The 25,510-nt window shown below is 39.1% G+C and overlaps 1 protein-coding gene across 6 annotated transcripts in view; it reads right to left on the bottom strand.

Moving 5' to 3' along the window:
- mlphb (melanophilin b) overlaps nt 1-25,510 on the bottom strand; it is a 41,889-nt gene that overhangs the window by 12,294 nt on the left and 4,085 nt on the right. For 3 of the 6 annotated variants that reach the window (XM_085384603.1, XM_085384604.1, XM_085384606.1), the window contains exons 3-9: nt 12,273-12,494; nt 10,766-10,905; nt 8,609-8,650; nt 6,626-6,678; nt 3,658-3,750; nt 3,093-3,234; nt 2,534-2,781 (exon numbers count right to left, since the gene is read on the bottom strand). In XM_085384603.1, the coding sequence (XP_085240729.1) occupies nt 2,534-2,781; nt 3,093-3,234; nt 3,658-3,750; nt 6,626-6,678; nt 8,609-8,650; nt 10,766-10,905; nt 12,273-12,494 (940 nt within the window). Of the gene's footprint in view, nt 1-2,533; nt 2,782-3,092; nt 3,235-3,657; nt 3,751-6,625; nt 6,679-8,608; nt 8,651-10,765; nt 10,906-12,272; nt 12,495-13,508; nt 13,567-13,789; nt 13,915-25,510 lie in introns of those variants that run through there. The other 3 variants (XM_085384608.1, XM_085384607.1, XM_085384605.1) reach the window with 3 other exon arrangements.

Genomic DNA, 25,510 nt, shown 5'->3' with positions numbered 1-25,510 from the left:
TAAAACCATGTAAACATATAAAGATAGGGTGACATTTAGAAGCTGACAGGATGCCTGCAGACCGTGCAAGAGGGAAGTCCAATTGTAATTATTGCAGCTGTGCAAATATTTGAATGCAAAGTTCAGACACTCCCATATATTGATAATGGATAATATTATGTGAACTCTCAGTTCCATTAACTGCTTTGTTTTCACTGAGCAGGTATGTATTTACTCTAGGTTTTATATTTATCTCTGTGTTTTTATTTCTTGCAGGATGTTGGGAGTTTGCTAACAGGACACCACCTGTGGCACTCCCATCTTTGGAATTCTTGCAAAACTAATTATGCAATGACATGTGTACACCTCCTCTAGGTGGACTATAACTTGTTGCTTGTTGTCTCTTTGGCTACACTGATGTAGAAACATTGATAACAAAATGTTAGCAAAGTCCTCAAGACTTATATTCAAGACTTTGAGTCAGATTCCATAATATATGTTGCATATTTTTGACTGTTGTTTGATTATTTGTTGAATTTATAAAGAAATCTGAGACCAAGTTTTCAGGGACTGTGAAATGACTAGGTTTTACCATAAAACTGTTTGGTTGGCTTGATTGACGTGGTGTTGCTATCCATAATCTCATACAGCTGGGTTCAGATCTGGTGACTGTTTGCATGTCTCTTCAGTGTGCTGCCCAGCTGTGAGACAAATTTACCATGACACAACTTATCGAAGGTATAAATCAGCGCAGGGAGACAGGTAGGCTGGATAATTCCTTCTGTTTTCATGGCTACTCACCATCACAGAGTTTAATTGCTTTCTTTGTTTTTATATTCCTTATCTTTAAAAACTGCAAAGAATCTTTTTATGGCTCGAGTTATACCTCCATATAAACTCCAGACTGTGTTTGAATCACCTCAAAGACAGATGAACTGAAAACTGAGATTCACAAGGATAAATCCAGACATATTGATTAGTGACAGCAGTCAGCAAAGCAGCCTCCTCAGACTAATGGTAAACAAAGTCTGTTTTCTATCTGCTTCACAAGAACAGAACGGCCACGGTTACTGCTTCAATCCTTTCCAGGGACTGTGTTTAATACTGACACATAAATAGACACTGATGTAATGCATGTAACCTCCCTCTGATCTAGCAGCTGTCTCCACGACATCACTCAGCACGTCAGACTGAAGAACTTGTGTCCGACTTCCAGCATGCACTGCTTGAAAGGCTTAAAATATCAGCTTGTTATTTGTGTTCTTTCTAAACTGTGCCTCTAAAGCGACACTGCAATTAATGTATGTACCAGATCAGATCAAATGCTGAGTTTGGTATGAAGTTTGAACCCATACAACCCATTCAAAACAAGATAAAGTTTATCATGTTAACACTACAGTTTGTTGTCCCATTTGACCAATGCAGGTTTTAAAATTAGATGAATACAACCTCTGATAAACTGCAAAATATGGTCATTCCGGACAATATGAGGGACATCATTCTGCAGGGAGAAAAATTATTCACAGTTAGAAAGTATTGAGAACAGTCTTTTCAGGAGTGGACGTCCCAACTAATTTATCCCAAGGTCAGTCTGTGCAATGCTGAGAGGAACTGCAGAAAACCAAAGCGCTACATCTCAGACTCTACAGGCCTCATGTGACATGTTAAATGTTAAAGTTCATGACAGTACAATTAGAAAAAGACGGAACAAGTATGGCTTTTTTGGAAGGGTCGCCAGGAGAAAGCCTCTTCTGAACATGGCAGTACAGCTTCAGCATCTAAACAAACCACAACACTTCTGGATGATGTCGTTTGGACAGACGAGACCAAAGTGGAGATATTTGTCCATAAATAAAGAGCACAATGTTTGGGGAAAACCAAGCACAGTATATCAGCACAAACATCTCATATAATCTCATATACACTGTCAGCGCGGTTCTGTAGGGCTGAATTGGGCTTGTTTTGCAATCACTGGAGTCGGGCACTTTGCTGTCATTGAATGATGCGAGGCCATCTATCTGACAGCTACAGAACAATGATTCCAAAGATTATGACTGCAGTTCAATTCATAATCCCGAGTGGAATTAATAACAACAATTTACTGAAAGTTATTCTGAGCTGCTTCAATCAATCCAACACCATGTCTCAGTGATCACAGATTTGAACCATGTGATTTTACTGCATCAGCTGAATTTTTCTGCTTTCCTTATAATGATTCACCAGGCCTACCCTTTTCCAATTTCCCCTACCAACAAACAAAGTGAACAGAGCACAAAAATAAAGATTATCCAAGAAAAAAAACAAAACACGGGCATTAAACTTTTATGATCATCATTAAAACCACATGGATCGTTAATAATGTGGAATCTCACAGCTTTACGTTTTAATGTCTGGCTGTGTTCATTGGTGTGGAATGCAGGCAAAATGTATATAATAAGCCAGCAACTTTCCTCCACTCACAGAAACCAGACGTGAAAGACGATTTATGAGTGTCTTAAATGAGTGTAATGTAATGACCATTTCGTGTGATGTTAATATGAGGCATATGAAAGACCTGTGGCGGATGGTTGGCTGAGCTCAGGCTGTCCTGAGATGTTTGGCGGCAGAGGCCTGAATGCAACTGGTAGAGTGGGTACGGCTGGCAGTGCTCATCCTCTTCTTCTTCTGAGTCCTCAAGGCCAGGCAGGTAGACGCTGCTGCTGCATCGAGGGCCTCCGATGCTGCCGCTGCCACACGAGGAGTAGCTGAGCCGGGAGATGGAGCGGGATGGGATTGTCCGGCTATCTGAGTACACCAGGTCATCTGTGCAAAGCAACCTCTTTGTCACAGGTGCCATTATACCAGCAGTAAAATAACTACAATGCTAAGTATTATAAGTATTATAAGTATTTTTCTTTGATCAGTTATTCATTACAAAGTAACAAACAACAGTTTAGCACATTATAATTACTTAATTACTAAATTCAACAATTCCAGTTACAATTGCAAATAAAACAATTATTTTTGTTTTATTTGCAAGTAACACAAGTTCTTGTGTTACTTATAAGTTCCTTGATTATTTTAATATTTAAAAAAAAAAAAAATTTATTTGTTCGTTTGAATCTAATTTCTACCTTGTTGTGGAGTTATTTCAAGGTCCAGCTCTTTATGTTGTTCATCCATGATCTGATGAAACACGGTGGCCATATCTGCCTCAGCAAGCATCGACTTCCTCCCGCCTACATCCATGACCATGATGTCACGATCACCCGGCTCCTGGAGGTAAGAGTGGAGAATTGTGTGCAGGTTATTCCCTTTGACTTCTGCTGCTTTTCCGGCTCAAGTAGGAAAAGCCTAAATTTACTGCTGCTTCACATTCAGTCCAAACAGCATACATTTACAGCAGGAAAAAACCACCTGAAACAGTTCACTGCATTAGAAAATCTGTTCAGCTAATAAATGGACAAGATGTGTCCATGTCTGCACACACAACATTTGGATGTACACAAAAAGGGTTATTGTGGCCAGATACGAGAATGAATGATGACAGTGCTAATACAGTACTGTCTAGCCAACATAGACAATGTTTGGCAAAGACAGAGTGCAGAGGCAGATGGTCTTTGTTATGGATTACAACATGCAGATTAGTTTGTTTTGGAGGGATGCTAGTTGTGGTTAGTTTAGTTGTCTAGCCTGTACCTCATTTGAGGGTCCTCTTGATTGGCTGAGGTAGTCAACGTCCAGTTTGAAATCAATGGGATCAACAGTTAACCTCCTTTTGACCTTTTTCATCTTTGGAGAACATGAAGGGGAAACACCATCGTCAGCAGGGAGGAGAGAGGAAAGCGTAAAGAGATAAACCTCTGCCATGACAAAAGGCTGTTTGCTCCATACACTCAGAAAGTGATTGACTTGTCGCCCTTTAATGTACTGCTGCTGTAGCAGAACTAACACAAGTATATACCTTCTACTGCTAATTAGCCTGTTATAATAGATTCGTATTGCTTGTAGAGACAGAAGTGGACTTTTACTTATGCATGATGACCAAATACTAAGCACTAATTGCTTCCCATGGGGCTTATAGTCACATTTTTTTTTTCCTTTTAACCAACAATAGTCCAAATACACAGGCCACCTTGTTAGGTACACCTAGTTCATCCTGGGTTGGACCTCCATTTCTTTTTAGATGATATCATCATATCTCCATCACATCTCTACTGGACTCAGATGAACTCAACATGAACTCATTATCATGTTGCTGTCATGTATTATAATTGGATAATTAAAGATTTGCATTAACAAGCAGCTCTGTGTGGCTTTAAGTGTATGTGTAGAGTTACACTTAAATACCTGGCTAAAAACAACAAGGCTATAATATTTTAGGAAGGTTTTAATAGGGCATACATAACACTTAAAAGCTCAGGTCTGCAGTAAAATAAATATGATTAATACTTATGTTATTACATTTATATCTTTTGTTTTATTTATTCATTTATTTTTGGTGCCGGTGCATGATTCACAGATACATGCACGTGGGTAAATATTTTAAATGAGTTAAAAGTAATGCTGAAATGAGAGACGCACACCATGGGTTCTTTGGATCTTCTAGGGAAATTTGATTTAAGGGTGCATATCCATGTTCCAGTGTTGACATAGCATCAGGGTCACTGAGTCTCTACCAGCTCCAAACACTATCTAAACTGAACTGTAGCTTCTCTGAGCAGGCAGAATGTGAGCCGGTTTCCTTACAGGGAAATGTCAGAAGGTTCAATACATTAGGCTGTTTGGAACAGCAGAGGGCACTGTGTCTAAAAGAAACTTGAACGAGGGATCCAGTGAACAGCAATCTGTTTCTGTAACGTCCATCAAAATTAAGATTCTTTAAGATAAACATATATAGAAAAAACTGCAAGGGTTGGAAAAAATGCATCCGGAGACCCAGCAGAGCCTGGGAGTCCTGTCATTTCTCAACAGTCAGCACAATGATTGAAAATAAACAAAGCTTAACTTCTACAGTACACACAGAGTGTGGTATAAACAATAGTAATCTTCATTTTATGATGAATTCCAGTGGAATCAGTGCCCCCACACCCACCCTTATTTTCTAAACCAAAGGCTTGCTCAGCTCCGGTCTGACTCTTTTATATATGACAGCTTGGTATTTCCCCACTGCACTCTGCAGCCAGTGCTGGCCTGCCCGTGCCAGGCATTCCAGTCCTTCACGAGGGGCTGGCCTAGATCACTAAGATAACCTGTGAAGAAAGCACCTCTGCTTTTTATCAGGAACCAGCCATCAGTGGGAATTAGTGTTGACCAGCGCACACTCGTGCAAAAACTCCATTGATTAAAGAAAAAAAGAGCAAACATGTGGATGCAAAATTAAGCTACAGTGAAGTTGTCTGTTTTGCAGATAAGCTTTGATCACACCTGACTTAAATTCCCAGTAACTAATAAACAGGATATTGCCTCTTGTTTTAGGAAATGCTTGCAGATCTCCACATGTCACATCAGCAAATAACAAAATACCTGCAAATGATTTTCTCTCTGCACACACTAAATTCATTTTTTGTTTTATGATGCACATCAATTGAGTCGCTCCTGTTGGCAGCAAACTCACTTAAACTTTACAACCTGAAACACAGCTGCATGCTGTCTTTTTATGTAATGTGTTAACAGAATAATAAGGCAACTCCAGAAGCTTGTATGTTCTCTCTGTGGATGTTAACTGTAAGTGTGAACATTAGTGAAGTGTCTGCATGCGTTCAGTAAGATAATCACCCATCTGCCTGCTTTCCTTGCTGCTAGTCTGTCCATTACATCACTACCAGTTTCCCACGCTGTCAGTCTCAATATTGACATCACTACTCTTTGAGCCAATCAGCCTCCACTCTGCGTGGTTTAACCCTGTGCTCTCCATCATTCTTCTTTTCAGACTCTCAGTTGCTCAACCCGCCTCCTCCCCATCTCTACCTCACCTGAGTCCCTCAGAGCTGCACCCAAGCCTCAGGCTTCATCTTCACCACCAGCGTCAAGGCCACTGGGATCCTGTTCTGCTGTGATGGGTTACCAGTCTACTCATCTAAGACAACAATTTGTCTATCTCAATAAATCATGTTCAGTTCTTTTAAATGATCTCTCCTCATCAAAATAGGAATGATTGTTGTTTTCTATGAGTTAGCACTGTGATGGACTGCTGACCTGTCCAGGGTGCATCCTGCTCAGTGATAACTGGAATAGACTCCAGCATTGCCAGAGTTGTACAAAGCTTAACAACATGCATAAATGTATAAAATCTACATGTAAGTTGTGGCTGCATTGTGAGCTGAACAGTCAAAAATGACTGATGTAACATGATAAGCCAGCAAGTTATTGCAGTGGTTAGCACTGCTGCTCCACAGGAAGAAGGCTCTGAGTTTAATCTATGAGTTTTAGGAGGAATCTGTGTCCTTCCACCTTTTAACCAAATTTAGATCCAAACAAATGTCTTTACTATGACCTCAGAAGGTGTTTCCTCATTTCACTTTTCATTTTCCATCCAACTCTCAACATTGTTCAAACATTTAGTAAGGCTGCCCTTAAAACGATTTCAGATAGTTGTTAAAATTGAGGGGAATCTACTGCTAGTTCTTTTAAGATATGAAAATGATTTAAAAATGAGCTGCCGTACCCTTTGGTGTTGTTGTGAGTCTGTTGCATCCATACTGTGCTCCCCATATGCACCTATAGACAAAGAAGGAAGACATGGCAGTGTTAGAATAACCAAAAAAAGGTTTTTTGTTTTCCAGTGTGCATGCATTTCCAAAGATACCATGTGACTGAAACCAGAGTCACTCCAGACTACAGAGACCTCTGTTATTGTTAACCAGTGGCCTTTGACCTTATAGTGTGAACCTTGTTTACAAAGTACAGCAAGAGAAAGCAAAAGCAGAAACACTATGGACTGTGTTTCAGTCCCTCTTTATGAGAGCGTTTACGAGGGAGCTGCATTTTTGCAGTGTGTAACAGTTCCCTCTTGAATACAGCACGAGAAAGAGGGAAGAAAATGCTGGGAACAACAAAAACTTTACACTGAGCATAAAAGCAGAAAAAGATGAATATTCATATTTTTAGATTAGTCTTTTAGTTCTTACTGTTAACTGCTGAACTAATTTTGGGGCTTTTGCTACATTTTGCAGAAATTATCTGCAGAAAAAAAACCCCCGTGACACACACTAAACTGTGGAAATACAACTACAATAACCTCGTAACATAAGTTACACTTTTTATGTTCTTGAGTCTTTCTGACTAAACCTTCCCTGGCTCTGCTCTTTTACTGTTGATATGCCAGTGGCAATGGGAGCCAGATGACTGTGCCAGACTAACCAGAACCTTTAGGTCTGTTCCCAAACCGCTGTGCCCACCGCATGTGTGAGGCATTCAAAAACACCAAAGGGATCGTTGTAAATGAACGAAAATGAACCTCTCTTATTTACTGTATCGTTATGCTTACAATTATCATCACAGATGTTCCTGTTAAATGTTAAGGTACCAGTTAAAAAAATATATGTATCCATAGAGACCACACATGGGGCTGAATTAGGGGAAAAATAAGTGGGCTCAAATTGACTCTTGTTAGTGGTAAAATGGTGAAAAATAGATTTATTTAGAACAGTTAAGGTGAATCAAAATGAAAACAAAACAGGTACTAAAACAGAACCTGCCTTAAAAGTTTCTGTTGTACAATTACAATCAAATAAACACAGCCAGGCAAACAGGTAATGCACTGGAAGCAATAACTGAACAGATTCACTGAACGAGTTTTATATCTGACATTCAGTCAACTTAATGTCAGAAACTTTTTGCCTGACCACAGAATGAGTCCATTACTCATACAAATCTCTGAAAATAGTGAATAGAAGTTAGAAATGAGCTTTCTGATCATGTTTACAGAAGACCCAGTGAGTCATTCATCGTTTTGATCAAATGTGAGGTCTACATGTATTTGTAACTTTGCTTCTGTAGATCATCACGTGTAGTTGGATAATTGACTGACAAGCAGTTTCGTAGCTGCTGGTAGAAGCAGCAGGATGAACTGTGAAGTATAGCCTCAGTCAAATGCTGCCAAACTGACTGGACAGAGATTAACGGTGGAAGTGGGTAACAACCCAAAACAAAATGTAAAAGCAGTGTTTCTCAAAGTTAAGGAATGGGATATTTCTCAATGGCATGCAAAGAAAATCCTGTTTTCACTCTGAGAGATGGATTGCACATTCCAAGATGGTGCCTTATTGGTGAAGACAGAAGATAATCAGGAGCACAATTACCAAAAATAAAGAAATAAATGAATGAAAGGATAATTATATAAATAGATAAAAATAAATAAAATAATAATAAAATAAACCACAACTTTAAAGGGGATAAAATAAAACAATCTTACTGAGAATTCCCAAATGTTTATTAGATCCGATAATAAAATGTCACATAACTTCATGAGTGAGTGAGTTAGCATTTAGCTTAAAGCAGAGCTGTAGCTAAGAACAGTTTAAATACGCGACCAAATCAAAGCAGAATATACTAAAATAATGAAAGCACCTTTTGGTTATATTTAAATTTTGGAAATTCAAACATATTTCTGTCTTGTGACAACATCTGACCTTTTCAGTATACTTACTGTGGACCTCCGGCATGCTCTGTGTGTCATACTCACGAGGCTCTGGAAAACAGAAGAGCAGCGCGCACATGGCTTATTAATTTGCATTTAATTATAGTTTCATATAAGTGATCCGATTCCTGTAATTACTATCACATTGTTCTCCTAATTGCAAATCTAGACGTAATGACATTAGGTTATTAACTGCAATAAATAGCTCAGCAAACTGAGATAATACAGGTAGTCCTTATACTTTCCACATAAAACAATAATCAGAAGCAGCAGTAGCAGCATTAAACGGCAGAGCCAAAGTGAGAGTTAGCCAGTGGACTGAATTAGACTTTTGTATGTGAACAAGACTCTTTTGTAAGTATCAGCAAAGAGTGTGAGGACAGGATGACACCCTCCGAGCTCTGGGGGCCCAGCGGACCATAGAATGCATACAGCAAAAAGACAGTAAAAGAATGTGTGCCTATGTGTGGAAATGCATGTTGATTTCAGTCCAAGTGGTCACATGCTGAGTTCATTTTAAACATAATACATCTGTTAACATGCATTTTTATGACTGTATTTCACGGCTACAGCTTGCATCTGTGGACACTGTGTGCTAGATTCCACATACATACACGACAAACATTTTGTCCTCCTCCCTCCACTTTTGCTCTGCTTCTGGTTGGACGAGCCCTGCAGGACCGAATCCTTCAGTTCCAGGCACAGAATGGGAGACGTGAGTGAATTATCACAAGGCCCACGGGAGCTGCATCGGCCAACCAACTTGCTCTGTATTCCTTCCCAAAATCCTCAGGGGTGACTCAGCGTAAACAGTACCAGAGGTCTCGGCTGTTTCTATATAATTCATCACATTCGCTCATCTCCTGATGTTGTGATCTCAAAGGGTAATCTGTTGTGAGTAATAATGCTTGAAACTGACATAAAGTATGCTTCAAGGATCACTTGTATCATATGCTGTGGGTGTGGCCTCAAAATGCAGCGTGAGCAAGTTCAAAAAGAGAGGAAAAATGGTTTTGATGAGGCCTAATAGCGTCACTGGATCAGACTTTAAACCTGAGCTGCACACAATAAACAAACAGCATTTTCCTCCACCTTAGTATCTCTGGTAATAATCTCCCGCAGGGCAGAGTTAGAATAAGCATCCTGGTCAGCTGACGACAAAAGAGATACAGCTGTGAGGAGCCAGAAAGCAGGAAAAACAGGAAAGATGGAAGATTAAATCCCTGTGACAGATCTGGCAGCCTGCTAATATTTGAGAAAGAGAGCAGAAACTTTCTTCTGGTGACTTAGTGTCAGAAAAATAAAGATGCTCATACAAAGACGGCTGACAAATTAAAGGACAAGGGTGACATAAAGCGTCTTGGACCACAAGATTGGCGCCATTGCAAACACCATAAACACTATTGTCTCAAAATATATTCTCTAATTTGCCGTTTTCTTTGATGGAGAGGATCTGATGATTGCAGAGGCCCGGGCACAGCATTACTTTCAGTCTGCGTGCATCACTGTGAAGAGCTTGCATTTTGTTGTCCAGTGAAATATAATAATATACATTACAACTCCAATTCTTGAACTCAAACACAGTTCACAGATGAGATGGCGATCGTCACGGTGACGTTTTACCAGTCGAGCTGGAGTGATGCATATTTTCCAAGCAGCTGCAGTATAGTATGCAGCTGCTGAATCTCAGTGAAGCCTTTCATTTAGTGGGGATTTCTCATGGTAAGCTCAAGCAGACTTCCATGACTTCGAGTCAGTGCTCTCTGACTCTGGCAGATTGAACTTTTGACCGGCAGCTTCTCCTCAGGGCTTGTAAAGAAATGAGTGGAACAGATGGAAATTTCTTAAGATTGCCTCTTCAAAGCCACCTTGACCTGAGGCTTGACATTACAACACATTTGTAACCTTTTATTTGCACTTGTTTGGATATTCATGTAGACATTCCCTACTTGGCAACTGCCCAGAGCAGCAAGTGTTTGACTGCTAACCACTAAGCAGTTTCTAATTAGTCAGTGGGGTGTTAATCTTTTTGCTTAAAGGCCACCGTGACAGTACGCTGACTGGCAAAAATGCACATTTTCAGCAGCAGAACCAGGATTATGACATTCCAGACATAAGCTTGGTTTGAAACGAAGTAACAAACCAGACAGAAGGTGGATTGCTCACCTCCTAAGTCACTCTGAGAACGGCTGCCTTCTCCGTCGAACCTCCTGAAGAGGGAACGCATCACCTTGGCGCTGCCGAAGCGCTTGAAACGGGCACGGACGTTCTCATGGTACCACTCCAAAGTACCGATCTTGAGTACTCTGTAAGTGAGAAGAATGGAAGGAATCAAAATATAGATGCTAAAGAAGTCATTCACAGATGAGGTTCATTCTGAAAATGAATGCATATGCATTTTATATTAAGAGATTTTCTTCTATTTGTTTATTAATTCAAGTATAACATTACATGTGAAACGTTTAAAATGAGAACACATGGTGAGAAATGAGCCCCAAATGAGGCCAATTTATACACTATCCCATAATATCACATAGAAAATACTTGTGGGAATACAGACTTGCCAGCAAAAAGAGCTGTATTTTGCTCTTTTGCTATAAAACAGCAGTGTGCAGGTTTAAGCATGAGATACATAGCATGATGCTTTCCAGACACTGGCCAAGCTCCATTAAAGAACGTTTTAGTATGCAGCTTCATCTCAACAAACAATGGTATCATGGTTCCATATGGAGCTGATTTCAAGCAGGATGTATTGAAATCTATCGCTGCATCCAGCAGAGCCTAAGCAGTAAAAAGGATTTTTTAAATATCTGTTTAAAAAGCAGCCAAACATCCATCAAAGCACATCGAACCTGACGCTTAACCTTTGATTCAACAACAGTCGCCTCAAAGCTCTTTAACTACTGACAGGACATGGGTTGCCTCTTTGTTTATTAGTAATCTGAATGTGTTATTTGCTCATTTTTATTCATCTTATCAAGAAAGAACACAATGTCCTAAAAACATAAATTCACTTTTAGAAATGTCGAGTTGCCACAGCAAACCACAACTTGCAAATCAAGCTTAGCATCAGTTCAGGCCAGAAATACACAATCTCAGCTTTAGTCGCTCAGTTCAGCAGATGGAAGAGCTGGTACCCATCTACAAAACCAGTTGGCAATTGTCATGTAGAGCAGTTTGTGCTATTTATGTTTCTTGAACCTGTCAAAAGTGCTGCTCGCTGCAAGCCTCTTTGCAGCCCACCACCTCTTTTCATGCTTTTTCTGACCTACTCTCTGTCACATTTACTATGATTAATGCCTGCTTTGTAGAGTGTCTTGCTGCTGAACTCTCCACCTCTGGCTTTCCATGTATGCATGTGGAAGGAAATCCCGCTGAAAATTAACAGAGGAATCTTCTTTTGACTTTAGTTTTTTCTGGCTCTAACATATTAAGTGCTTTCCCAGGTACACATCCCAGAGCTCGCTGGTCAAGTTATTAAGCATGGTTAAAGGCATGTCAGCACAAAGCTTATGAAGCTCATGGAGACAGTGTGTTGTCCACAAATGACTGGTTTAAAACTTGAACTTGAACTGCATTTATAGTTACAGTTAAATATATGATTTCTTGTATTCAACATGACACTTAGTTTGAATGACCATTTTGAATTATTCTTACACTGGTCATTACCTACCTGGTCATGTGACAGGTGTCACATACCCAGCCATCCTCCTTCTTGTTATAGCGGCCGCAGGACTTGCAGATGTAGAGCTGGCAGTCCAGGCACTGATGCTTGTTGTTAAGCAGGAATTTAAAAGGCTGGAGACATCGAATGCAATGAGACTCAGTCAGGCTGGTCTGGTTCCCCAGCAACTCTTTCTTGGTATCTTCCCTCTCAACCTTGGTCTTTAGATCCCTGAAAACAAATAAGACAACAATATGAAAGGCTAGCATATCCACAAGAAGGCAGACTGTCAACAAACAAATAATCTTCCAGGCCTGGTAGAAGGTTTTATTTCACATCTGGTTCATTTGATATAACATTAACCAATTTACTGTATGACTTATGAATGTAGAAATAGTCGTGGGTTAAAAACATGCAGGTCATTTTCATGCATTTGTAAAGAGACAAAGCAGAAAATGCATGGGAAAACAGTGTTATACATACAGTACAAGAGATCCTTGAGAGAAAATTACTTCACATTTTTACTCCAGGGATCCATCCAAACTGACTATTAAATGCTTGTGGCACTTAACACACTGATCTCCTATATATTTAGTCAAAGTGCATATTTGGCTTTTAAGTGTGACTGATATACCCATAAACTGCCAATATAACTTATTAAAATTTAGCCCAGATGATCGGTATAAGACGGATAAAGCGAAATCCAGCTGCTGGTCATTAATAATGACATTTAAAATTATATCTGTTAAAATGGAGAAACACTTAATAAATAACACCACTTTCACTTAAAGTAGATATGGGTTAAAACAAGCACACACACACACACACACACACACACACACACACACACACACACACACACACACACACACACACACACACACACACGTCTACATAGTGTAACTATAGATGACAGACAGATTCAGGCAAGAGCTAATATTGTGGCTCCTTTGAAAAATCTATCCGTCTTCATTTTAGATCGGTAGCGGTTGGTTTAAAAGTTTAAAGAATACAAAAAGCATGAGACAAATTTGATTTGTATTGAATTTGCTAGACCTCAGGTTTTTGCAGATTTTGAGTAATACTTGAATTGCAATTCTACCAGAATACATTGTGTGATGGACCAAGTTGGAAAAGCAGGAGTCATTAGAAAAATAGGGTTTTCATTTATTTAACCCCAAAAATTATATTTACAAAAGCAACAAATGTTGAAGTCATAAAAGAGGTAAAAGAAACAAAACCCACCTCTGTCAAAGAACTGCAAACTTAACAAACCAAACAACTGGCCAAACAAACAACTGACCTAAACAGGAAATGACACACAAGGGTAAATATAATGGCTGATCAGACCACTATGACACACGAGTGGTAACTAAACAAAACACAATCATAAACCACAAAAATGATGCAGCATAGTCTAGTTTGTTAACAAACTAAAGATCAAAGAAGAGAATCAAAAACCACTAAACCCTAAAGTCAAATATCTAATCAAATACAAAAGCTTTTTTTAATGAAAGGAAACATACATTCTCCCCTTCAGCAGGAAGTGGTGGTGCCGTCCATTTATCCCTCTTTGTATTTAACAGCTTCAAACCCTGGCCATCACCTTTTGTCTGGCAACTCTCACGGATCATGGCAGGTAAGAAGTAAAAGAAACAAAGGTTAGTTAAAAATCAAACAAAGCAATGAACTGGTATGAATAAGTAAACTATATGTGCGCGCTTACAAATAGAACAAATGTATCCAAACCAATCAATAAACTTACTGGAAACTAAAGTGTGTTATTGTGTTCAAATGAAGAAATGAAAATACACAAGAGTTACCAACTTTAGAGTGTGGAGATGGGTTTGGCCATCACAAATTGCAACACTGGTTACGTTCAGTAACTATGAGCCATTTTGTGCTCAAGGGCATGACAAAACATACCTATATTCATATCTGTGTGAAATAGCCTCCATGTCATGTGATCAGTCCTTCTGCAGATTGCAGTTCTTGACAGTCCATATCCAACATCTAGAATAAGACACTGCAGAACTACACTAACACACACCTTGACTTTGTTGTCTTATCAATCATTTCTACACAATACAAAAAATCCTCTTGCTACTATTGGTTGAGGTCATAGTAAATAGCCAACTTGTAAATGCTTCTAACATACCTGCAGACAGTTAAAGTCATAAGACGGTTAGCTTTTTGTGTTTCCTTTATGTGGTTGATCATCGTCTGAAAAAAAGTCCTGATGCCATTCATTGATGCTAGGTCATTCATATCTTTGTTCGGTTGTACTTTGGTTGGTCAAAAGTCTTACGGCAGAACTGGACTTCCCTCACGCCATTTCCAAAATACTCAACTCATGAATCCTGTGGACCATTAGCTGCTGCTGCTTTGGGTGTATTTTTGTGTCCCTGGACACCATCGGACAAAGTTCCCCCCTTTGACTCAAGTATTTATGCTTCGCTAAGCTAACCATAGCCTACACCGCTGAGTCCGAAACAATTTAAAAAACACATTTCCCCCCAGATGTTCAAATAATAAAAATTTAGCTGTCATGAATGAGATTTGAAGGTTAATTTCTAACTCATTGCTCACTTTGTGTTTTTATAGCTGCAAAAACAAACCTCATACTGCTGCATTAAAAAAAGATTTTATGAGTCAAATTTTGGCTGACACGAGTAAAGAGATGGCTGTCAGCACATGGATGGCAACCCATAGCTTTATTTGGCACCTCTTTTCAAAAACAATCATGTCAGCCTGCTACACTGAAAAGCCAGTAACGGGAGAAAATTCTAGCAAGAGGAAAATGTTTCACTGTGACTTTTTTGTTAAAATTACATTGTAATTGCTGTAATTATCAAACTTTTGATATTGTTATTGTTGTAAAGTTTTAATCAGTTTTAACCTTCTTCCTGTTCAAATCTTTCCTCTTCTCTGCGTGGCTTGGAATCTGCTTGCATGTGTGTTAACAATGACTTCATTGCTTTGAGTCAGATCATTTTGTTCTGCAACGTTTTTAATTCAGACTTTTGCTGATTGTTGGATAAGTAACAGCTTCACTCGGTGCTGAAGGATGCTAACAGTAGTGCGGTGGAAAAATTCAGATAACAACTCCCAAATGTCACACAGCATGGGTGGAGTCTGGCAAAACACCCGCCGGGGATGAGAGGATGCTTATTGTTTATTAAAGATTTATTTTTTTTAAAGGCCATGCTTTTTAAATTATAGCCCAGATCATTGGGATGAATGGGATACTTTGTAAGCCTCTTTTAACCTTTTGCAGAAACAGCTGCTGGCCACTAGCAGTGCGATTTAAAAGTAATATCTCTTAAATCTACCCTCCTCTGAAACATGAAATCCCACAAATCTGGTATACAAGATGCCCTTCTATGATTTCAACTACACATGTGTGCTGTAGGCAACTACCATACCTGCCAAGCACCAGGGCATGACTTGCAAAGTCAACTATCAAAAGACAAGTGCAGCAGCATGCAAAGAGGGGAGGATAGCAGAAGTTTATAAGTGGAGCTCCCAAAAAACTGCAACAAGACTTTTATGTTCCAATGACTGATGAAGGTCGTGAAAGCACAAGAAATTATCACTTCACAAGTTTCTATAGTAATTATTCAAAATTACATCAGTTAATGTTTTTTTTAATATACTTAAGGGCAATGGAGACTTTCAGCAACAGCACAAAAGGTTTTGATTAAGAGCCATTTGAACGGTTACCTCGAAAATTTGATCGGCTCCTGAGAAAAATATTTAGAAATGTTGCTGCTAAGTTTGTCTTTCCGTAGCTTGGTACCATTAATTTTGTTTTATTTTCAGCTCATGTTTCCTGCCGAATGTCTTTACAGTAGCAAGACTATGACAAAACTATAACCTGCAGATCACATAGCTGAAACAATGAGCGAAAAGGGGCTTGATTCTTCAGTAGAGCTGAGCAGGACTACACACTGGTGCAATCAGTCTTTGTTGATTTGTCTATTTCACTCTTTAGATTTCTAAGCCGATCTTCTCATTGGGTCCAATTCTCCGAACAGACTTAACTATGAGCTTTGTCTTATCTTCTTCAATAATCATGTCAGGGACCTGTGCACTTACAGGCTGCACTTGCTCTAAAGTACTTTTTGGCTTTAAATAGGACCACTAGCTATTGATGCTCTAATCAGAAAAAGTGTTTACTGAGGTCATAGGTCAAATGAGCAAGTCCATCTTTGATATACAGTCTGTGTACACACCTTTTACTGCTATCTGAGAAGGACATGTTACTCAGATATGATCATAGTCAAATCTGTCCCACTGTCTCACTGGTGGGTATGAAAGTGACCATATATAAGAGCTAGTCAATAACTAGCCTACATTTTACAGGTATTATTGGATACATGAACTAATCATTTAAGGAATGCTGCACAGTCATAAAATATCCAATTCAACTATATTTATAAAGAACCTTAAAATACCCAGCACAGGACCAAAGTGCTGTACTGTAAAGTAATTGTACAGAGCTGAATATGTAATATAAATAAATACAAAAAGCACTGCCAACAATAAGCAAAAGGCTAACAAAACTTTGACACATTGCTAATATAAATAATATATTCACTAGTACTAACAGTAAAAACATTTCTCAATAAACTGTAAATATCCAGATTAATAGAACCTAAATATTTAAACGCTATTAAACACACAAGTATATGCAGAGTATTTGTATGTACCTCTGTAGTGTAAACAGTAAGATTCAAAGAGTGTTATATTTTTCTTCAGTGATATTTTATTTTATAAAAGTATTAAAATAAGTAAAACAAAGGGGGCCATTAAATTGTTTTTAATAAAAATAGTTGAAATAACTTGGGCAGCACAGTGATGCAGCATTAGCCCTGTGCCCTCACAGCAAGAAGGTCCTGCATTTGACCCAGCCTTTGTGTGGGCATGCTTCATGTCCTCCCTGTGCTCACCTGGGTTCTCTGGTACCTTTAGGCCCGTGACTGCTAGGATAGGCTACAGGCATTTCATTTTCGAAGAAAATAAAAACAACAGATGAATGAAATAACAAATTTTCTAAACATTTAAGCATTTTTATGCTTAAATGCTTATGCGTTTATAGAAAACTTTCGTGTATTCCCCAGCACTCTCCAGTATTTGATTAAAAGCAGGTAGTGCAGAGTTTTTGCTTAACCGGCAAAGCTCAGGAATCCGGGTGCGGCAGCCAGGCGTTCAGTTAGTTACTTTAGTCCTCATAGCTGTCTGCCTGTTCCCATACATGGCGATCTCTCTCTGTGGCTCTTCGCATAAATCTGACTCTGTCTAGCTTAACTCAGCTGGTGTAGAGAGTCTTAGTAACATCATCATCTTTTATTCTCCTGCTGACTCAGCTCTATCTGACAAGTTGCTGTAAACTAGATCTAAGCAATTGGAAAAGATCAGGAGTGAGACATAAAAAGGGAGGGTGACACCCATACACAGAGGATTAGGGCTGGAAAATAATAGTTTCTGAGGAAAGAAGCAGATGCTGCCCTTTGGACTTTTAAACAGTCTGTTGAAATAGCGCTAACCCACTTTAGGTCAACTTTCCTCTGATTGGCTTCTCCTCATAAACAGCAGGCGTGTGAGGTTTCTGTGCCTAAGACAGGTTGTAGGGATATTAGGGATATGTGCTCTCATCATTAAAATCCAAGACAATAGATACATGCATGCATAGAACCAATTATTACAAGCGGGCTGCAGCCTCAGCTTTTGGGAGTACAGGAACTGACCTAATTATTTGAAATACGTGAAAAAGGAGACATCTAAAAATAAAACAAACACTAAAAGTGCAGTGTATCATATTACAAATCTAAGGTTTTATATATCAATACCTAAAAAGAAATTATCTGGTTCTATCTGCTTACAAGTCTCTAATATAAAAATAAAACCTCAGTTTAACAACAACACGTGGGATAATTACACCCTGTGATTATTTAACAAAAGCTGAATCGAACTGAAGAAGCAGTGAATGAAAAATTAAGCACACCCCATGATTCAGCAGCTTTTAGAACCAGCTTTAGCAGCAATAACTTGGAATAATAGTTTTCTATGTGACTTTGAGGCTTTCACATCATTGTGGAGGACTTTTTGTCCACTCTTCTTTACAACACTGCTTCAGGACATTGGACTTTGCACACATTCATTTATACACAGCGCTCTTAAGGTCCCACCACAGCATTTCAGTCTGGTTGAGATCTGGACTTAGAAATGAAAAGAAAAAATCAAAGTGCTCTACTTTCATTACTGAATGAAGTAGTCAACAACTTGAAACCCACAAGATGTACTCTGGATATTGTTCCATCTTGTTTACTGAAAGATGTTTTTGATAATGTGAGTATGAGTCCCTCCGGGTACTCCGGCTTCCTCCCACCGTCCAAAGACATGCAGTTAGTGGGGATAGGTTAATTGGTTAATCCAAATTGCCCATAGGTGTGAATGTGGGAGTGAATGTGAGCGCGAATGGTTGTCTGTCCGTGTGTATTAGCCCTGCGACAGACTTTCGACCTGTCCAGGGTGTACTCTGCCTCTCGCCCTATGACAGCTGGGATAGGCTCCAGCGCCCCCCGTGACCCTGAAAAGGATAAGCGGAAGCAAATGGATGGATGGAGTATGAGTTTGATTTCCATGTTCAATAGCAGTCTTCAGTCAGGCAAAATCTGCATCCAACAGTTTTATCCAACTTCAGACCAATTTCTAAATTGCCTTTTCTTTCTAAAGTCCTGGAGAAAGTTGTCCTTCTTCACCTCCAGACCTTTCAAGATGAAAATCGCATTAGTGAAGTATTTCAGTCTGGTTTTAAAACTCACAACACTGAAACTGACATTTCAGTGACCTTTTAACATTTATTGACTTGGGAGATATTGCCATTTTAATACTATTAGACCTCAATGCTGCCCTTGATATAGATCATAGGATTATTTTCTCTCAGTTGTACATTGTGTTGGAATCAAAGGGACTGCATTGGAATGGTTCAAATCTTATCTGTCCCACCGAAGTTTTTCTGTTATATTGGGGGATACATCATCCTCAAAAACCTCACTTTCTTGTGGGGTCCCCCAGGGGTCCATTCTTGGCCCAGTCCTTTTCCCCTATGCTCCCTATGCGCTCAATTTTTTTTTTTTTAACAATATGGCATCTCATTTCATTGTTATGCAGACGACTCACAGATTTACCTACCACTGAAATGTAAATTTTTAAGTCCTCTGAAGGTTTTACTAGATTGTTTGGAGGATGTTAAGGCATGGATGGCTTTAAACAGAGGTCGTTGAGTTTGGTCCCTGTGACCACTATGACTTTGGCAGTAATCTAACCTTTGATAGACAGATCAATTCTGTAATCAAAACCAGTTTCTTTCATCTCTGGCTACTTGCAAAAGTGAAGCCATTCCCCTGTTTCAGAGACTTTGAGAGAGCTATTCATGTGTTCATTTAATCTCACCTAGACCACATATCCCCCATACTAGCATTCTTACAGTTGCTGCCAATTATTTTCAAATTAATTTTAAGACTTTATTATTTGTTTATATTCGCATTGCAACCTCGCAATGCGGGTGTGCAGATCCCATGATCTTTTGAACTAGTATACAACTGGTCTGTGGACCAAATGCTCCTAGCTGTACCAAGGTCCAGATTAAAGCACAGAGGAGATCAAGCCTTTGCTGTGACTGCTCCTAAACTGTGGAAGAAACTGCCCCTTCACATCAGGACCTCCTACTTTTATTTGTCTTATTTTTTATTCAAATCTTCTCAGTTCATGCTTCTTTCCTTAAATTTTGCCATGTCTTCACATGCTTTAATCTCCTTTGATTATTTTAAATGTACAGCACTTTGGTCAGCCATTGTTGTTTTAAATATGCTATATAAAAAAAAATCTTTTATAGAGGTGCTCACATCTACTGATGTTCAATAAATCATGTGCATTTGATTTGACTGCAGTTATCCTCTTGGACTGCTTCTGCATTTTGCCTTAATTTTTGTTAAATAAATAATGCCACTGTGTTTCATGTCACATGTTGTGTCTATCTAATGTTATATTTGCCTAATTTTAAAACCCGGTGAATATTGGGTTTTGAATTGAGTTAATTTGGTGAAAATATGAGCTTAGAACTTATAAAGGGTGCAATTTCTTTTTTACATAAGTGCATTATTTACAACAGACAAAAAAAAAAATACCCCCATTTCCTTTTCTTAACTGCGTCTCAAGTTCTGAATCTCGTGGGACTGGAGGCTATCCCAGCTGGGTGAGAAACAGGGAAAACACACCAACTACACCAGAGGAAAACTTCAGCTGAAACAGCTGATTGATGTGTGTTGACAGTGAAACCAAAAAGTAAACTGACAGACCAGAAAACCAAAAGAATGAGAGATGGTATAAGTATGTAAAAAACAAAACGAACAACCCCCCCCACCCCCAGCATATAAAAACCAAAACAGTGACATTGCCTTGTAAAGTTAACAACAATTTTCCAGATAAATCTTTTCTCCTTGCACAGAGTCATTTGATCTACTGTAAGTAATAAAATATTGATTAGTGCAGTATTATTGTCTCATTTTGCATGCTTTTTTAAAAATTCTCACAATAAGATGTGACTCAAAAAAATAAAGTTTTACAGCTACACATATTGTGAGATTGTAGTTTACACAACACAATTACTTAAAATAAAGGTATGTCACTTAGGAAGTGTGTTGATGTCTGTTATTTTAGTGAACAAAGCAAATTATAAATCATTGCCAAAATATTTCATTTTGCGATCCATCCAGTAGATGTGGTTTTGCACGATTTAGGCGTGGGCAGTTTTATATGTAAACCACATGAAAATCTGCACCTTTTTATAGACCACAGAGGACTCGGATGAAAACAACAGTTGCCTGAGAAGCAAACAACTGGCTCATCTAAATGGAAAACAACTAGCTGAAGAAGAACATTGGCAGGGACCTCAACCCAAATGGTTAAAACTGTCGTGTCCTGTAGTCTGTGTCCATCCCGCTTTTCATTGCCTTCTATTTTGGGTAATTTATACTGGAGACACGAAGGTTCACTGTTAATGTATTCTAAGTAAATTAGTGACAAAAAGACTCTTATTATGGACTTGTAGACAGGCAAAAGCACTTTAACAGACTCCAGACAATTCAGGTTTCTCTGGCTGCAACAACAAAATAATAAACTGCAGAAATACACACATTTTCCAAATTAGCACGAGTGATTCTGATGAGACTTGGCCTAGATATGTTCAGAAAAAAATCATCTGAAGTAACTGTTGATGCACTATCCATCCACTATATGTCTACATTATTGCTGAGTCAGGAACCATCCATCCAGTCTGGGGGACTCACAAGGGTGCTACACACTTTCCTAGCTGTCATGGGGTGAGAAGCATGTGTCACGGTCCCCTGGGGGGTCTAGGCGGTGAGGGGGAAGTAACAAAAGTGACCGGGTCAGAAAAAGGAGTCAAGGAGGCAAAACAGTTAAATAAAACAGTTTTATTGAAGTAGTTCAACTAAAAGAGACGGACAAGCCGCTATCACCATATAAGAAACACAAACAAAACTCAGGCGTTGGTCAATAAAGCACAAAGTCAAAAGGAAAGCGCAGCTCACTAGCTGGAAACCACAATGCACAGCTCACTAGCTGGAAACCACCGCAAACACTCAGCTCACTAGCTGGAAACCACCGCAAACACTCAGCTCACTAGCTGTACCCACACAAAATGGCACTCTGGCCCAGAGCTCACCCTGCTCTGGGCTTAAATACCTTTAATTGCTGATGGGAGTCAGCTGTACAGGAGGGAAAGGTGGCACCTCAGGCAGGAGGTAGTGGGACACGCCCACACAGGCACCCTCAGGAGAGAGAGAGGCCCTGCTAGGGCCGTAACACATGGTACACTACAGAGTATGACAGGTTACCAATATGTTGAGGGCTAACAGAGTGACAACAATTCACTCTCATATTCACATCTATTGCCAAATTAGAAGCACCAATTAACCTAACACATGCCTGTCCACTGTAAAAGGAAGGTGGGGTACCTGGAGAAAACCCAGCACCACAATGAGGCCCCCGCCATCCCATGGATATGAACCCAGAGCCTTCTTGCTGTGAGGCAAAAGTGGCAACCTTAATTTTCGGACACCCCTTTAGCTTCTTAGCTTTTCAACGTGAGGAACAACAGCATTTACAAATGCCTGCTTTAGAAGGTGGGTGTGGTGCCAGATAGCACAGTCACATGATCTTACATTGGTCTTTGCCTTTTCTGGTGCTGTTTTGTTTTCATTCATTAACACCACTTGGTCTGGTTTACGGTCTGTTAGGATGAAAAATCTTCCAACAGAAAAACTTTAATGTTAAAATGAATGAATGAGACTTGATTTGAAACCCCCAAATACAAACAAAACCCCATACTAGCACACTTTTACCCCTACACAAGTTATCAGGGGTCCCCGAGGATGCTGAAAGGTTAAAATAAGTTCTTTCAAACCAGTAACTGTTCACATGACAGAGCAGGCTGTCCTGAATCCAGGCATGGAAGAGAACACTTTGATAAAGATAAAATCTGGAAGGGTACACATTAAATCGCATGGCTGTGGAATAGGTTCATGAATTCATATGGATCCGATTTTAACATTACACTCATAGTTACTTGAATACTAAAAAAACTGTAGATCACAATTCTGGCTATAGGATCGACTACTCACTCTGAACTCTTTAGAAATGTTAAGTCTTTCATAAAGTTTTGCCTACTACAGTTTTTAAATAAGAAGCAAATACACCTTTACTTATTATACTACTCACTACCAATGTGAATAGCATAAAGTTATACTTTCTATACTACTATACTAGAGCTATACTGCTGAGGTGTGAAAACATCTGTGAGTGTACAAACTCAGGCTACATCATCTGAGGCCGGGGTTCTCAGACTGCTGCCTCACATTAAAAGGCAAACTTCTTCCATCTGCAAGAAGTTCCTCTGGCATTTCCTCTGTTACCCTCACGACAGTGATGAAACCAATTGGAGCACACTTTTCTGTGGTCTAATTATGCCTGTTTCAGTCATTGAGAGACCCCTGGAACCACCTTGCATGTCGGAAACGATGCTACAGGCTAATCTGTGCTTTACATTGTTAAGGTGGTGCTGAACAGACAGAACAACGTGACATCTTCAAAGTGAGACCGAGTCGATCTGCCGCAACCGCTAGTCTGCAAATTACTTTACTTTGGTCTGTGCAGACAAAGGGTACTACATCTGTGTGAAACCTTTCTAAAGCCGAGTGTAGACAAAAGAAGAAACTGCAGTTTAGGGTAAAACCATGCACAAGATTTATAGGCAATATTTCTATTACTGTTTGTTAATGTTTGTTTTGTGAAAGTTATATGGAACAAAAAAATAATAATGGCTGTTATATCATTTGTGGTCTAACCTCTTAAATGGGGACTTTTGCTGCTGCTGCCCTGCACTGATCATCCACAGGTGAAGTGAAAATTTCCTGTAAAACGTCTTCCTCCCATAGCCTGATTTCTAAACCATCCACCAATGCTGCCAACAAGGCGTGTGAGCAGGAGGTCAGTGAATTAGTATCAAATGACTCAATCATCTGTTGGGAATGTGGAACAAAATTAGTCTGATCGCTTTTTCCTGTCAGTGTGTCATATCTGCTCAATTTACATCAAACGAACTGACTGAGGATGCATATTTTAAGAATAAATAGATCTTATAGCGGAACATGATTTGAGATCTATGTTATTCATGTGAGGGCCCTGGTGCAGTGAAAGGTAATGTGAGATTTGGCTTCTGTTCAAAGTTAAATTTGAATAAAGATTTTTTTGTCCACTTTCTTTTTAAACCAAAAAGTTGAATTTCTAATTGATAAAACATGCTGATGCTTTAGTAGTGGGCATATATTTGTAATGTCCAAAATTTACCACACCCGTGACAAAAATCTTGCACAAAGCACAGATAAATGTCCAGAATTAAACTCAAAATCCACTGGGTAAGCAGTGTTCACTCTTCTTACAACTACACATGTTTCTTTTCCAACTATTTATTTATGAGTGACTTATGTATGTATGTATGTATGTATGTATGTATGTATGTATGTATGTATGTATGTATGTATGTATGTATGTATGTATGTATGTATATATATGTATATATTGTACTATTCTTAGTTAGTGTATTGTCTGTCTTGTCTTAATGTTGGTTTAAAATGGAGCACTGTAACAAAAAATAATTTCCCCCAGGGATCAATAAAGTATTCTGATTCTGATTCTGATTCGTGCCTGATTGCTGGTGTTCGTGTAATGTCAATGAGGGACTTCATGTTTCTACACAAGCAAAACACAGCCTGATTACATGACACTCAAATATATACAGTGTGATATACCTATGTTAGTGCTGTGAAAAATTAATTAAAAAAATCTTGTGATGTCTGTCAACTCTTATACGTGTGTACTACAGGTGCACAGCACACACCCTTTACCACTGTGTGTGTCTCGTCTGCGGTTTACTGAACATCTAACGGCTAGCTGCTCGCTCTGGAGAAAGAAATGGTGTTTGACTGCTTTTCAAAAGAGGCTTTTATATGAGCTTCGTGTCTGGTGTGTTCAAATTTGAAAAAGAACAGGAGGCTGACCAGCTGACAGGCAATTAGTGCTGACTTGGCACTGGTTAACCTTAAAGCTGTTTTTTGAGTCATTGAGGGAAAAAAGTCTATAATCATCATTCAGGATGTTGTAATTGAAAATGATGCATACACCTCGTCTGCTTTCTATTTTTGAGGCCTTAGAGCAATAGATTCCCAGCATACTGTACAAGTGACGGCCATAGTTAAAAAATGGCACACATCAAAAACTTTCTGTTCAGGTTTGCCCGGTGTCTGTTCAGCAGCTGTTACCCTGCACAGCTTTAATAATATTATATGAACTGTGGATGGAGTGAAAGTTCACAAATGAAATAGACATGGAGGTAGAGGATTTGTAGGTTTCCACTACCATAGGCCAGTCTAATCTGAAATGTATCAGAAGCTAGAGCTATTCTGTTTTATGAATACGAATAAATGGGTGGGCTACTGGTGTAAACGGTACTACTTTAACCTCTTCACATCCAGCAGGTCACAGGATCTAGGATTAGGAGGAGGATTGGAGTTAGGGTGGGGCTTTGTTTTAGCTCCACACCCTAAACGAGTTGTTGTGACCTGGATGGAGATTAATCTTTGCCAAAAATGTGAAAATAAAAT

Source organism: Rhamphochromis longiceps, linkage group LG16 (assembly GCF_057381845.1).
Source record: "Rhamphochromis longiceps isolate RC_006_pf linkage group LG16, R_longiceps_female_GT1.1, whole genome shotgun sequence".
In the NCBI taxonomy this organism is placed as follows: Eukaryota; Metazoa; Chordata; class Actinopteri; order Cichliformes; family Cichlidae; genus Rhamphochromis; species Rhamphochromis longiceps.
The sequence above is the reverse complement of the archived record's forward strand: the minus strand, read 5'-3'. Positions and strand labels throughout refer to the sequence as shown.